The 15,808-nt window shown below is 52.1% G+C and overlaps 1 protein-coding gene across 31 annotated transcripts in view; it reads left to right on the top strand.

Annotated features, from left to right (window-relative positions):
* ASCC2 (activating signal cointegrator 1 complex subunit 2) overlaps positions 1-11,688 on the top strand; it is a 49,963-nt gene extending 38,275 nt beyond the window's left edge. For 16 of the 31 annotated variants that reach the window (XM_003812006.5, XM_003812005.6, XM_034948379.3 and 13 more), the window contains 5 exons: positions 6,622-6,721; positions 6,808-6,938; positions 7,763-7,865; positions 9,751-9,830; positions 11,115-11,688. In XM_003812006.5, the coding sequence (XP_003812054.3) occupies positions 6,622-6,721; positions 6,808-6,938; positions 7,763-7,865; positions 9,751-9,830; positions 11,115-11,286 (586 nt within the window). In that variant the 3' untranslated portion in view covers positions 11,287-11,688. Of the gene's footprint in view, positions 1-6,621; positions 6,722-6,807; positions 6,939-7,762; positions 7,881-9,750; positions 9,831-11,114 lie in introns of all 31 variants that reach the window. The other 15 variants (XM_063603056.1, XM_063603052.1, XM_063603047.1 and 12 more) reach the window with 2 other exon arrangements.
* Positions 11,689-15,808: the final 4,120 nt, after the last annotated feature.

The raw sequence follows: 15,808 nt of genomic DNA, 5'->3' as shown, positions 1-15,808 counted from the left end.
TGGGACCGAGAGCTAAAGGGTGAGGAAGGGTCACTTCTGCAAAGGAGGGAAGGAGAAGCTTCCCAAGCAGAGCAACAGGGACAGTGGTCCCGAGGCCATAATGAGCACAGCAAAGGGTCCCATGAACCGACAAAGCCAGCATATTTTATGTTTTGAAAAGATCAGGGCTGGGTGCAGCGGCTCATGCCTAGTCCCAGCACTTTGGGAGGCCAAGGCAGGTGGATCACTTGAGTCCAGGAGTTCGAGACCAGCCTGGGCAACATAGCGAAACCCCATATATACAAAAAATACAAAAATTAGCCGGGTGTGCTGGCACACGCCTATAGTTCCAGCTACTCTGGAGGCTGAGGCGGTAAGATCACTTAAGCCCAGGAGGTCAAGGCTGCAGTGAGCTGTGATCGTGCCACTGTACTCCAGCCTGGGTGACACAGTAAGAACCTGTCTCAAGAAAAAAAAATAAGAGAGTTCACCCGGCTTTGGAATGATGACCCATCAGAGGGACAGAGAGTCGGATGTCATGGTAAAGAGTACAACATCCAAGTAGAGAACAGCAAAATAAGATGTATTCTAGTCCCCCAAAGTTCTGCATGGAATCTAGAAATCAGGGGACCTCTTTACAAGTACAGGCTGCTCTTTCACCATCACGTGAATGGGGACCGTGAGGTTCAGAGAGGGAGGAGACCAGCCAGCCTTGTTCCTGTGGTAGGAGCCCCAGTGGCGGAAATGCCAGCTGCTTCTTCAGTTAGGGCCCTGTGCTGTTACCCCTCCCTAGGGCTGTCCACTGCTAAAAGCTTGGCTGGCTGAGGGCTTGGGGAACTGGCGCAGGGTAACTACAAAGCCGTCTGGCTGGCTGGACAGGAAGCACTTGCAAACTGCTTAGTCATACACATTGCAACACCCCCAGATCCCAGACTAGAGATGTTATCCCGCATCATTGCGACATCCCCAGATCCCAGGCCAAAGATGTTATCCTGGATCAGTGGCCGCTATTCCAGGCCAGCATGGCCCTCTGTAGCTCCAGCGGTGGGCAAGGGGCAGACAAGGGGTCCTCCAGGCTGGCGAGAAGCCTGGCCCCCTGCTCCAATCCAGGGAGCCTGATTGGTAAGTTCCCCACAGAGATTAGCCATTTCTGGACATGGCCTTTCACCTTGATCTGTGGTTTTGTCCAGGGCCCATGGTATTGTAAAGTCTCATCTCACCCCACCTAGGTCATAAGTCACCTACGAGCATTTGCCAAGGGTCTGGTCCCAGCTGTCAGGGTCAGCAGAGTGGCTGGCATTGAGGTGGCCAGGTTTCTGGAACACTGTGCCCTTGTTCCTGGGGCCCTCTGGGCTGCCACGCGGAGAGACTCACTGTGCTGGGTAGCCCAGGGGCTGCAGATTGCAAAGAGGCAAAGCCTCCATTCATGTGTTCATTATTTATTTATTCATTCAGCAAATATTTATTAAGAGATTTAGTAGCACCAGATCCTATGCTAGACACCAGGGAAACAGGGTGAGCTGGATACCCAGGCCTTGCCCTCAAATGATCATAAGAAAGACCATTAAACAAGTAAGGACAGAGTGGGAGGTGCTGGGGTGGGGTACACAGGAACTTCGGCAGGGACACATGTCCTAATCCCATGAGAAATTAGGTAGGACGCTGCAGATGGTAGTGGAGTTAAAATGTGTTTGTTGTTGAATCAGATAGGCTGTACTCAGTGCTTAAGTAGTAAGGAAATCTGTTCCCTTGCATGACAAGGCGGTGTAAGGTAGGGCCGTCTAGGCTTGGTTGACCTATCATCCAGAATGTATCTTTCCAGTCTCTTGGGGCCTCACTTCGTGGTCAGGCTACTTCCTTTGAGGCTGCAGAGGGGCTGCAGCTGTTTCTACTATGGCTTCCAGACATGACAGTGCCAGGAGATAGTCCAGACCAGGTCTTCCTGTGTCTCTCCTAGAGCCTAGGATACCTTTCCCAGAAGTCTCCAATACCCCTCATATCTCATCAGGAAAACCAACTCACAGGGTGCAGGCCTGGAGCTCCAGGGTGAAACGGAAAGGTAGAAAGACCTAAAGAAAATGTAGGGTCTGTTTGGAGAATGGGTGAGGTGCAGCATGGCTGTTGTGGAGACATCAATACATGTGCTACAGGTATATCATAGCCAGTGAAGGAGTCAGTGGGCAAGAGGCAGGGTCCCCTAATCCCTTTGGACCATTCCATGGTGCCCTGGAAGACAACATGTGTTCTAAAAATATCTGTGCTGGCCGGGCGTGGTGGCTGTAATCCCTGCACTTTGGGAGGCCAAGGTGGGTGGATCACCTGAGGTCAGGAGTTCAAAACCAACCTGGCCAACATGGTGAAACCCCATCTCTACTAAAAATACAAAAAACTAGCTGGGCGTGGTGGCAGGCATCTGTAATCTCAGTTACTCGGGAGGCTGAGGCAGGAGAATCATTTGAACCTGGGAGGTGGAGGTTGCAGTGAGCCAGGATCACACCATTGCACGCCATCCTGGGCAACAAGAGTGAAACCCTGTCTCAAAAAATAATAATAATTAAAATTTTATTTTAAGTGTCTGTGCCCTTGGTCTGCCTTTTGGGGAGTCGCAGAGCACATTAAGGCTCTGAAAAGTCCTGTAGTAAAAGAAACAGGATTCACTTTGTTGAGCCCAGAAAGTGCTGGATCTGCTTCGACATGTCATTTCTTTCTCACATCAGCCCTGGGAAGTGGGTGCCAAGAGAAGGAACTGAGACTTAGCAAGGATAAGGGACTTGCCTGTGGTCACACAGCCCAGGAAGTGGCAAAGCAGACCTGAATCAGGAGACCTGTGTCTGGCCCTGGCTTTGCTCTTAGTAGCTGTGTGACCTTAAGAGGGTTGCTCTGCCTCTCTGGATCCCCTGATTCTTCACCTGGAAAAGTAGAAGTCTGTTGCTTCCACAGGCTCTTTAGAAGTTCAAAGGCAGGAGTCACCCTGCTAAGGACCAGTTTGAATTGGGCCTTGAAGGACAGGCTTGAGGAGATGAGGAAGGGAAAGGTGGCGAGGTTTCAGGGGCACCTGCATATTCCCAGGGCTTGCTCCCATCTTGGAGGCTGAGGAAGCTACCTGCTCCAGAGGGTCTCTGCAGCCACCATTGCCTGTGTTTCCAGGCTTGACTGAAGTTCTGGCCTCTGATGCATCTTTTCCCAGCTGGCTTTGGTCCTGATTTTTCTTTTTCCTTTCTGGCTCCAAATGAGGTCTGGGGCCAAGGTTGCACCTCCCTGGACAAGCTGCCCAGGTGCCCAGGCTTCACTGTCCCTACCTGTGTCTTCTTCCAGGGCATAGCTAGGGTGGGTGGAGCTTGCCATGCTTCTCTGCCTGGCCCTGCCAGGGAGCCACATAACCAGAGGCCACACAGCATGAAAGAACTGCCCCACTGCACAGAACCAGGGACGGGATGGACCAGAAGCCGAAGGTGTAGCAGAAAGGATGGTGATGCCTCTCATTCTTCCTCAGTCTCCTGGCCCAGCGCAGGTCCTGGAACCTATTAGGCCCTTAGGAAATATGTGTCAAATGCATGGGTGTGCTCCTACCAGTGGCACCTACCACCTGAACAAGCTTGGGCTCGTTTTTCTTCCTCTCTACCTCTTTTTCAGCTTAGCATAGAAAGCCAGGTACAGGGCCAAGGTCACAGTCACAGGCCCCTTCCCTGGTGGATGTGAAAGATTTCTTTGAACTGAGATTTCTCCCTGGTCTAAATCAAGTGCACCATCCCTCCTGCCATACCTTGGGGCTCCTGGTCCAATCAAGTAACCCCCTACCGTGGAGCCTCCATTACCCCTTCCTACAGATGCCCAGCCAGACCTCCTGAACCAAGTTCATTCCCTTTGTTTCCAGGGCTTCCGTTCATTTCGTGTTGACTGGTCTGTCATCTCCACTACACTGAGTTCATGAGGGCAGATCTTTATCTTCTTCATTTCTGAATCTCTCCCCAACTCAGCCTCATACCCTGCCCGGCACAGAGAAGGTCCTTAATAAAGACTACTAAAAAAAAAATACAAAAAATTAGCTGGGCTTGGTGGCACACACGTGTAGTCCCAGCTACTGGGGAGGCTAAGGCAGGAGAATCACTTGAACCCGGCTGGTGGAGGTTGCAGTGAGCTGAGATCACGCCACTGCACTCCAGCCTGGGCAACAGAGCAAGAGTCCGTCTCAAAAAAAAAAAGATGTGAAGGGAGGCAAACCCTAGCCTGCCACGCTGAAGGCTGCAGTCCTGACCTGCCCTGGCTGCCAGGCAGATAGCCTGACAGACTGAGATGGACTCAGACGCCTGCCTCTCCCTGCACCAAAAGCCAGTTAATAGAAGATTTTTATGGAAGCTGTGTTTGGCTTTGTGTCTTTTCTTTTTTTTTTTTTTATTATCTTACCCTTGATACATTCCAGAGACCCGATTTCACAGCTAAGCTGGATTTTCTTGCCTGGCATCTCATATTGATTTTCCCCTGCAGGGCTAGAAGCTACATTCCACAGGCCTGGGTATGTTTCTGACAAGCCAGGTTTTTTCACAGGTTTGCAAAGCCATGAGTTGAGAAGCCTCAGTCCCTGCCGAGGCTGTGCTGCAGCTCACTTGTGACCCAAACATGTTCCTTCTCCCACCCAATGCACCCGAGTTTCCTCACCTGTAACGTGACCAGAGTTGGGCTTCCAAACATTTTCTTCCAGTAAAATTTTACATGGAAACTTGAGCTGTGGAAGAGACAGAAGGCTGCTGTAGTGAGGTGGGGGTGATAGGAAGAGGACTGGGAACCCCCTTTTCTTATACCCCAAATATCCCTGTGGCTCCCTTGAGCTCAGTCAGAAAGCCACATGTGGCCTTACTGCTTCTTAAATTTTTGTTTGTTGGCAAGGAAAGGTCATTTTTGAAAAAACAATAAACGAATAACAATTTTAAAATGAAAAAAAGTTTTGTTTAAGAGATCCAGGCTGGGCACAGTAGCTCACACCTGTAATCCCAGCATTTTGGAAGGCTGAAGCAGAGGATCACTTGAGCCCAAGAGATCAAGACCAGCCTGGGCAATATAGTGAGACCCTGTCTCTACAAAAAATTTAAAAATTAGGCTGGGCACGGTGGCTCATTCCTGTAATCCTAGCACTTTGGGAGGTTGAGGCAAGCGGATCACTTGAGACCAGGAGTTCCAGACCAGCCTGACCAACATGGCAGATACCCCATCTCTATAACAAAATACAAAAATTAGCCAGGCATAGTGGCACGCACCTGTACTCCCAGCTACTCAGGAGCCTGAGGCATGAGAATCGCTTGAGCCCAGGAGGCGGAGGTTGCAAGATCATATCACTGCACTCTAGCCTGTAACAAAAAAAAAAAAAAAAGATTTAGACAACTCCAGGTGCTTCCAAGCAGTAACCACTGTCATTTGGCGTGGGGCTTCCTAGCCTTCTGTCTGCATTGTCATGCATAGGTGTGTGGCCATAGAAACAGAGTTAGCGTAGTTTGCTTTTGGGATCATACTGTATGCATTTTTCTGTAGCTTGCTTGTTTTCCTTGGGAATAAGTGAGAATTCTTTCCGCATCAGCACAAATAGATCAATGTCTTTCTTGACAACTACCACACAGCGATCTAATACAGATGTGGCACAGTTCATTTGGCTCTTTCACTCATGATGGACATTAGTTGCTTTCCATTTTTCACTGTTGCAAACAATGCTGAAAAGAAAATCCCTAATCAGACCTCTGTACACAGAGCTGGTGTTTCTTTAGGGCAGATGCCTTGACAGGGAATATCCTGGTTGAAAGGTACGCACATTTTACCTTTTTTATTTATTTATTTATTTTGAGACGGAGTCTTGCACTGTCGCCCAGGCTGGAGGGCAGTGGCGTGATCTCGGCTCACTGCAACCTCCACTTCCCAGCTTCAAGCGATTCTCCTGCCTCAGCCTCCCATGTAACTGGGATTACAGGCACCCGCCACTATGCCCGGCTAATTTTTGTATTTTTAGTAGAGACGGGGTTTCACCATCTTGGTCAGGCTGGTCTTGAACTCCTGACCTTGTGATCCACCCGCCTTGGCCTCCCAAAGTGTTGGGATTACAGGAGTGAGCCACTGCGCCCAGCCCCATTTTACCTTTTAACAGTGGCTCTTGGCCGGGCGCAGCGGCTCACGCCTGTAATCCCAGCACTTTGGGAGGCTGAGATGGGGGGATCACTTGCGGTCAGGAGTTTGAGGCCAACCTGGCCAACATGGTGAAACCCCATCTCTAATAAAAATACAAAAATTAACCAGGCCTGTAGTCCCAGCTACACGGGAGGCTGAGACAGAAGAATCGCTTGAACCTGGGAGATGGAGGTTGCAGTGAGCCAAGATCGTGCCACTGCACTGCAGCCTGGGTGACAGAGCAAGACTTCCTCTCAAAAAAGAAAAAAACAGTGGCTCTTGGGATGCCCTCTAAAGTGGCTGGAGCCATCCTTATGGGCACCAGCAGCAGTGACAGTCCCACCCTCCCACGCCCTCACCAATGCTTGATTTCATTTGTCTCCGTGACAGTCTGAGGGCTGGAGCAGTTAAGCCTGTGGTCTCTGGACCCTCCGTACCCTGCGGCCTTCCAAGCCTGATGGTTTTCCTTCCTCTCTTTCTGCTGTTCCTTCTCAGCACCAGGAAGGAGGAAAACACGCGGAGTTTGCTGAACGACAAGCGTGCAGTGGCGGCACAGCGGCAGCGCTACGAGCAGTACAGCGTGGTGGTGGAGGAGGTAGGCCACCAAGGCCAGGTCTCTGCTGGGCCAGGGAAACCAGGCCAGCCCCTGAGCCCCCCAGACCCATGCTTATGCCATTGCAGGTGACACTGCAGCCAGGCGAGAGCCTGCCCTACCACAGTGTCTACTACGAGGATGAGTACGATGACACATACGATGGCAACCAGGTGGGCGCCAATGATGCAGACTCTGATGACGAGCTCATCAGCCGCAGGTGAGGCCATAGTGGGGGTGGCATTCCAGGGCAGAGCAGCTCTCAGGCCCATGGGGCTCCCTCACCCACTTGTTTACACAGATGTGGCAGATCCAGGGCCCAAACCCAGTCCTCCTGACTCCTAATCCAGTGCTCCTCCACCCCAGCCCACCCTGAATGGGGCAGCATTTATTCGGTGTCATGCAGTAGCTTTGCGTTTTTCTTTTTTGAGACAGAGTTTCACTCTGTCGCCCAGGCTGGATTGCGGTGATGGAATCATGGCTGACTGCAGCCTTGACCTCCTGGACTACAAGTGATCATCCCACCTCAGCCTCCTGAGTAGCTGGGACTACAGGTGTGGTGTGCACCACCACACCCCGCTAACTTTTTTATTTTTTGTGGAGGTGGGGTTCTCACTATGTTGCCCAGACTAGTCTCACCTCCTGGGCTCAAGCGATCCTTCCACCTCAACCTCCCAAAGTGTGGGTATTACAGGCGTGAGCCACCGCGCTCAGTCCATTTTTCTTCTTAATTGAAGAAAATGTTTTCAGGTGGAATGTTACAGCGATTCCCCAATACAGATCCAAGCAGAGCTGTCCTGACTGAAGAGAGGACTGGAGACCCTCCCGGCCCCATTTCAGTCGCCCCCTCAACCCCACCTCAAATTCTGGTAACCTCAGAGAATCCAGGGGCTGGAGCAAATCTGGCTTGAAAGGCTTTTGGTTTTTCCCAACCTCCTGAGCCCTCCTGGCGGCCCCATCTCACCCAACCAGGTTCCCTCCTCCTTGTGGCTCTTGCTCCTGGTTGAACCTCGTCTTTGATCTCATTTCTCTCCACACCCTCAGGCCATTCACCATCCCTCAGGTGCTGAGAACCAAAGTGCCTAGAGAAGGGCAGGAGGAGGATGATGACGATGAGGAAGATGAGGCTGACGAGGAGGCTCCCAAGGTACCTCCCTGGCAGGTAGCAGATGAAGGGGAGAGTGCAGTTCTGAGGGGTGAATTAGAAGGGCCCCTCAGCCCTCCCTATGTCTGGCCCTGAGGCAGCCCCAGCATCACTGGCAGGGACAGGAGGAGTCCCTTTGAGCCCAGGATGTCTGCTTGGAGAGCTACTGGCTTAGAACTCACTTCTGCTGCCCACTAGTGAGGACCCAGGGGACAGATTAAAGGCAGGGCCTCTGAGCCACCAGCTTCATTATTAGGCCCAGGAGCCTAGGGGTCAGGAGAAGGGCAGTTAGCAGCACCGTACCCAGGATGGCAATTCTTAAAATCAGAGAGGAGTTAGAGCCCAAGGGCCCTGGGAGGTCATCTGGATTGGTAAGTTAGAAAATTCTACTTTTTAGCAGCTAAACTTTTTATTTGAATGAAATCTTAACTAGAACCTCAACGTACAGAACAGATAAAAGCGGTACTGCTCAGGTGACAGGGCAGCAACCTGGGATCATGCCCCACACCAGGGTGACAAATTCAGATGTTTCTGGGGCCAGGTCACCAACGGCAATGAGTAGCGGGGCCTGGTGGGGACTGTGCTGAGCAGTGGGAAGCACGTGCCCTGCCTCAGGGGCTCCTCGGTGCAAGCACAGACTCAGAGTTTCCACAGATTTATCTGCTTCTCAGGCAAGGGGTCAGCCCAGATTTTTATGTAAAACCTACCACTTTTGTGTGTGTGTGTGTGTTTTGTTGTTGTTGTTGTTGTTTTGGAGATGGCGTCCCACTCTCGTCATCCAGGCTGGAGTGCAATGGTGCAATCTTGGCTCACTGCAACCTCCACCTCCCGGATTCAAGTGATTCTCCTGCCTCAGCCTCCCAAGTAGCTGGGATTACAGGAGCTCGCCACCATGCCTGGCTAATTTTTTGTATTTTCAGTAAAGACGGGGTTTCACCATGTTGGCCAGGCTGATCTCCAACTCCTGACCTCAGGTGATCCACCTGCCTCGGCCTCCCAAAGTGCTGGGATTACAGGCATGAGCCACCACACCCAGCCTTCTTCTTCTTCTTCTTTTTAGAGACAGAGTCTCGCTTTGTCGCCTAGGCTGGGGTGCAGTGGTGCAGTCATGGCTTACTACAGCTTCAAACTCCTGGGCCCAAGCAATCCTCCCACCTCAGCTTCCCTAGTAGCTGGGATTATGGGCTCACACCACCACGCCTGGCTAGTTTTTATATGTTTTTGTAGAGATGGGATCTCACAGTGTTGCCCAGGCTAGTCTCAAACTCCTGGACTCAAGTGATCCTCCCACCTTGACCTCCCAAAGTGCTGGGATTACAGATGTAAACTACAGTGTCTGGCCTTTTTTTTTCCTTTTTAAAGCTACTGGCCACCAAAGCCTGTCTGTGGTCCCTAGGTCCCAGTTTTTCCTTGCACTGTTGGCAGAGAAGGCTGTCCTTGAGAGTGGGCACTCCCACACATGCCGCTAGTGGTGCCACAGTGAGGCCTAGGCCTGCAGCTCCCGGGACCACTTAGCTCCCACGGGTGGCTCCCGCAGTCTTCAGGGCCCTGCACAGCCTCTCACAGTGGCCATCCTGGCTTCCCCACCACTCCCATTTGTCATTGTTATGCCATAACTATGGTCTATCCACTCTACCAGCCTGTCCAGGAAGCCTCAGTCCCTTCAGCTGCCACCCGCTCAGGGAAGAGGTGGGGCAGGGGGCTCCTAATGGAAACCTCAGACCACAGTAATCCCACTCCATTCCTGGGCATCGCTCTGCCAGGCTGCAGCTTCCCCCCACACCTGGCATGGAGGCATCGACAAGCTTCACTTGAGCAGGGCCTCATCGCCGCTCAGGAAAATATGGCAGCTCCTGACTCCAGATTTGGTCTCCTCTCCCTTCCACAGCCCGACCATTTTGTGCAGGACCCTGCAGTGCTGAGAGAGAAGGCAGAAGCCAGGCGCATGGCCTTTCTCGCCAAGAAAGGGTGAGCATTCAAGGGGCTGCTTCTGGGGGGACCCCTCCCACCATCTGGGCAGGGCCTAGCCAGCCACCCAGGAAACCCACACGTACACCCTAAGTGCTCCATGTGTATTTAGTTCTCACGACAACCCGGTGAAGTAGCTACCATTATCACTATGCTTATTTGACAGATGAAAAAACTCAGGCCCAGAGACGTTAAGTAACCAGCCAGAAGTCACACAGCTAGTAGGTGATGTAGCAAAGATGGAGCCCAGATGGCTCAGCTCCAGGGTCCCCACTCATAACCATTACTTGGTGAACACAGGAGGGGATTTATCACCCAACGTGTCCAGGGCTAGCTGATATCAGGCAGAGTGTAAATGTGAGAGAGCTCAGACAGACACACACACATCCTTTCTGGCTGATAGAGGTATGGAAGTGACGGGCACTTGAGTTGGGCCCCTAAGGGTGAAAAGGGCTCAGAGGAGTTTGTCATATGAGGGCAGAAAAGTAAGAAAGCAGGCGTGGTCAGGAGAGGGATCTTCGAGGGGAGCTGAGATCAGTACCCAGAGACTCCTCATCCAGGCCCCGCATCTTCCCAGTGAGGAAACATTGAGAGGGGCCAAGGATCTGCCTCCACCTAAGGCCAAGCCAGGAGTAGAAGCCCACTCCCGCATCCCGGCCCTAGGCTTCATGCAGCACTGTCTGCTGGGTTCAGGAGGCCTGGCCACAGGGAAGGCATTTGGATTTCATTCTGAAGGCAGTGGGGAGCCACAGAAGGTTGTTGAGCAGGGAGCAGAGCAACCCTGACTTCTCATCCATCCCAGCCCACTGAGTGCGGAGCTCTGGCAAATCCCAGTGGTCAAGATGGTCTGAAAGGGCCCTAGGTCACATCTGTGAGTGCACTTGGTCTTTGGAGGCTGCCAGGCAAAGCCCTAGGGTGGAGAACAGGAGTAATGTCTCAGCTGCAGCATGTGGCCCCAGATGGAGAAAGGAGGAGACCCACCTGAAGCCCTCCCCGTCTCCTGTAGGCTGTGTCAGCTCTCTAGCTGTTCCTCCGCTACACGTAGCAATGGGCGGACCTGGAAGCAAGGCCCAGAGAAGAGAAAACACCAGGCTCGGGGCTGGTCAGAGCCCCAGGGCCCTGCCCCTGCCGGGCTCCATCTCTCCTTCCATCTGAAGTTGGAACATGAGTGACCAGGCCCAGTCTGTGTCCTCTCCCAGTGAACACCAAGGCAGGCTGTGGGCTCTCCCGCCAGAGCCTCTTCCGGCTGACAGGTTCTCGTGGGGTGGGTTGTTCCTCCCTCAGGTACCGGCATGACAGCTCAACAGCAGTGGCCGGCAGCCCCCGAGGCCATGGGCAGAGCCGCGAGACAACCCAGGAACGCAGGAAGAAGGAAGCCAACAAGGCGACAAGAGCCAACCACAACCGGAGAACCATGGCTGACCGCAAGAGGAGCAAAGGCATGATCCCATCCTGAGACCTGGTGCAGGGCCAGCGGGGAGGCAGCGGCACCAGACTCACCAGGCCGCGCTCCCATCGCCTGGGGCCTCCTCACTAGGGGCCCCAGGTTCAACTCAACCCCTCAACAGCCTCAGCTTTGCAGCCCCTGAGAAGGCCGCCTCTCATCTACCAGCCAGCCATGAGCGCCTTCCTGCAGAACACACAGTGCCTTATGCCACAGCCGAAGAATCCGTGGGGCCGGCAAGCAGGCACCTTCCCCCAGCTGCGCTGGCGGGAAAGAGATGGGGATGGAGTCCCAAGGCAAGCGCCCCAAACCTCGGGCCACAAGACACCACTTCCCCTTTACCCTGGACAGCAGGAAACCTGTATATTCAAAAACACAAAAAGTCCTGCTAATAAAATTTTTGACCCTTTCAAACGATCTGTGTATGTCCATGACCCACATTCCCTGTGTCTCATTCTTCAGGGACAGCTGCCAGCTGGAGGACAGGAAGGCAGGATGGTCACTGTGCTCTCTCCATCATCCTCTCCTGCTTGTGGCTCCTGTAACCCCTCTGATGCTGCTCTACCTTGCTGTGTGACCCCAGAACATCACCCCCTTCTCTGAGCCTCCAGTCCTTGCTAGTGGAATGAAGGGCTGGGTGGGGTGAGCCCCTGTGGTCCTTTGCATTTTCTCATTCAGTTATGACAGCTCCACTGTAAGAGGTAGGTACCATTTTCAGCCCGGTAGTACAGATAAGGAAAATGAGGCACCAAGGGCTGAAGGCACCTGCCCCGGCCACAGCTAGGAAGTGGCAGAACAGGGATTGGACCCTGGCCTTTACAGGGCTCTAGACCCCTGTAGTTGGTGTCATCTCCATCTCACAACTGGCCCAAGGACATTCAGCCAGTGGCAGAGGCAGTACCCAAACTCAGCACCTCATGGTTGTATCTACATTGTAATAAATCCCCCCAAATCTAAAGTTCGGACAGAAACCTTAAGAAACAAGTGAGAATGTCGCTGCCAAGCCCTGTCAAAGTGAGTGGGACTTTGGCCTGTTAACTCAAAGCCCCTTCCCAGGCATGGCCAACCAGTTCCTAGCGTGGCAGCAGATGCCAGGCCACACTGCGTGTTGTCACTCAATGGCGAGTCAACAGCGGGGCATTGACTGGGCTGACCCTAGCCCAGCCTAGCCTGGAGCCCCATCCTATCAGCGGAAGCCAGGGCCCATGCCTGGCTGGACCTTGACAAATCACCCTGGATGCTGGTGCAATTTATTTGCACGTGCTTAGGATGAGTCTGAAGCAGAGGCAGACAGGCACTTGATGGATTGGTTTTGTTAGGTCAGCCCGCACAAGTGAAAATCAATAGCAATCCCTCTGCCTGGCCAGCCCTCTTGGTGTATTTGAGATGCAGAGCAGATACGGGGGTGGTGTCCTCCCCCTGAGCTGCTGAATTAGCTGAGATCAGGCCCAGGGTCAGCCGTCCTGACAGGCAGCAGGAAGACTCTGTTTCCTCCTGGAGGCATTTGCCAGGGACCTCCCTAAACTCCTCAGGTCCAGTGCTTGTCCCTGGAGCAAGGCAAGGTGAGTTGGGAGTTCCCAGGATTTACTGGTCTTACCGGTTCCTGTTCACACGGCCCCTCTCACATTCTCTTAGTCATCTATACCTCCCACCCACCTGGACTGGTGTTCAGGCCTCATGTGAAAATCCTGGTTTAAAGTATTTGAGAAGGAGTCAGTTTTTCAAATTTTTCAGAATGTAGTGCCAGGTCAAACTTCATCTCCCTTGAGGATCTACTACTTTCTCGTTTCAGATCTTGAAAGCACTCTTTGAGAGGTGCTTTGAAAACAGCTCAGGGGCCATCCAGAATGGTGTTCCTACGCCTACTGCCTCACCTCTCAGGGCCTCAGTTTTCCCATCTGTACAGTGATCCTGTTGGACCAGATGAAATCTTTCCACCTGGTGCCAGTTAAATCCTCTGAGGAGATCCCAAGGTTTAATTAACGTTGGCAGCTGCTCCAGCCTGTGCAACATAGTAAGACCCGATCCCTCCAGAAAATAATAAATAAGGTGGGTATGGTGGTGCACACCTGTAGTCCCAGCTACGCAGGAGGCTGAGGCTGGAGGATCACTTGAGCCCAGGAGTTGGAGGCTGCAGTGAGCTATAATCATGCCACTGCACTCCAGCCTGGGCAACGAGTGAGACCTTGTCTCTTTTTTTTTTGAGACGGAGTCTTGCTCTGTCACCCAGGCTGGAGTGCACTGGCACGATCTCGGCTCACTGCAACCTCCGCCTCGCGGGTTCCAGTGATACTCCTGCCTCAGCCTCCCGAGTAGCTGGGACTACAGGTGTGCACCACCGTGCCTGGCTAATTTTTGTATTTTTAGTAGAGACGGGGTTTCACCATGTTGGCCAGGCTAGTCTCGAACTCCTGACCTCGTGATCCACCCACCTCAGCCTCCCAAAGTGCTGGGATTATAAGCGTGAGCCACCGCACCCAGCCAGAGACCTTGTCTCTTAAAAGGAAAAAAAAATTTGCAGCTGCAGAAGTGTTAGAAGCGAAGTGGGGCTAGAAATGCCTGCTGGGTCACTGCATCCCACCATCCCCACTGCTGCTTCTACACAGGTATTTTCTAAGTGCCTTCTCTAGGCCCTGGCAAAGAACACGACTATCACATTTGCCAGCAAGCTTTGAAGACCTTGCGTCTCCAAGAGGACTTAAGACTCCAGCATCTTTGTTCCTAATCTGTGGGTGGCAATGTCATGGACATGTGTGTTTGAACAGTGCTTCTGTGCCTCTGTGAGGTGGTGGGGCAGAGCCGGTCCTTGTTTACTAAAAGGGACCCGAGCCCCCACAGGGGTGGGAGGATGGGTTAGGTTTAAAGAGCCAGGTGCAGTCTGGAAGAAGAAAGGATTGGTGAGAACTTGCATGGCCCTGCCACACCAGGAGCTTGGGTAAAATCATACTGGGAGGGAAACAAAACAAAAAAAGTCAACACCCAAGAAATGCAGGGGGGTAACTCGACCACCTCTGTAAAGAAGAAAAAAAGCAAACAAAAGAAAAATGCAAGGGGGTGTTGTGTAGCCGTTTAAAATGATATCAACAGAGACTTGGTAGTGACATGGGAAACTAAATATTCAAGAATTTTAAAAAGTAGAATACATGATTGATGCACCATGATGGTGAAAATGTTAATTTTTTTTTTCATACAAACAAAGCAAGTCTGGAAGGGAATGTGCATAAATGAAAATAATAGAGGCCGGGCATGATGGCTCACGCCTATAATCTCAGCACTTTGGGAGGCCGGGGCAAGTGGATCACCTGAAGTCAGGAGTTTGAGACCAGCCTGGCCAACATAACGAAACCCCGTCTCTACTAAAAATACAAAAATTAGCCGGGGGTGGTGGCACACACCTGTAATCCCAGCCACTCGGGAGGCTGAGGCAGGGGAATCACTTGAACCCAGGAGGCAGAGGTTGCAGTGAGCAGAGACTGTGCCATTGCACTCCAGCCTGGGTGACAGAGCGAGACTCCGTCTCAAAAAATAATAATAATAATTAAAATTAATTAAAAAAATAAAAATTAGCCAGGCATAGTGGTGCTCAGCTGTAGTCCCAGTCCTGACTATTCATGAGGTTGAGGCTAAGCCCAGGAGTTCGAGGCTGCAGTGAGCTATGATCAAGCCCCTGCACTTAGGCTTGGATGACAGAGCAAGGCCCTGTCTCTAAAAAAAAAGAAAAAAAAAAAAAGGCAGAAGGGAAGGAGTTAAGGCCAGAAGGCAGGCCAGCCCACTGCCTAGTCAGTGGTTCAAAGCGCAGCTCTCAGTGTTTGCAGCTTGTTCTCAGAAATCAGGGACTGGGCGGTCAGCCCGGCTGGAAGGGAAAAGGAAGAGGAGGACAAGGGCATCCACTCACATATTCGCCAAAAATCGACTATGTGTCAGGCATGTGTGAGAAGAACCCAGACTCTGCCTTCTTGGAATTCACTGTACAAGAGGCATGTGGATATTATATAAGACATTTTGTAAAAATGATTAATAATTGTGCTAAATCCTAATACATGAATGAAGAAATGAGTGGGAAGAGAAATAAGCAAAATCAACAGAAAGAGGCTGAGAGCAAAGAGAATTCCCAGAAGCAGAGAGAGAGAGAGATTAACTAGGCAGAGGCAATGGGGTTCACTGGGGCTCTGCCAGGAAGTGGCGGGGAGGCAGCCAGCAGGAAGAATGGAACAGGAGGATCCTTCTTGGAAGGAAATTGGCATTGACAAGGAAGAGGGGGCTTAGAGGTGGGGAGGGGTGTTGGCACCCAGAGCATGTTTATGGGATGCCTAGAAAGAGCTGGGGAGGCACCCAGGCTCCAGGGGACCCACCTGGGGGAAGGCCAGTCCCCAGGGAGAGGAAGGGTGGAGCAGAGGCTCCCCAGAGCAGCTTGGCATCTGGCCTTCTCTAAATCTCTTGAGTGTGGGGCAGCAAGGCAGGGGCTTTGACTGTGGCCAGAGGCTGTTGCAATTCAGTAGTCAGAACTAGGGTTAAAAATTCATTCTGAGGGCTG

This window comes from Pan paniscus, chromosome 23 (genome assembly GCF_029289425.2).
Source record: "Pan paniscus chromosome 23, NHGRI_mPanPan1-v2.0_pri, whole genome shotgun sequence".
Taxonomy (NCBI): domain Eukaryota; kingdom Metazoa; phylum Chordata; class Mammalia; order Primates; family Hominidae; genus Pan; species Pan paniscus.
This window is presented reverse-complemented; position numbering and strand designations above follow the sequence as displayed.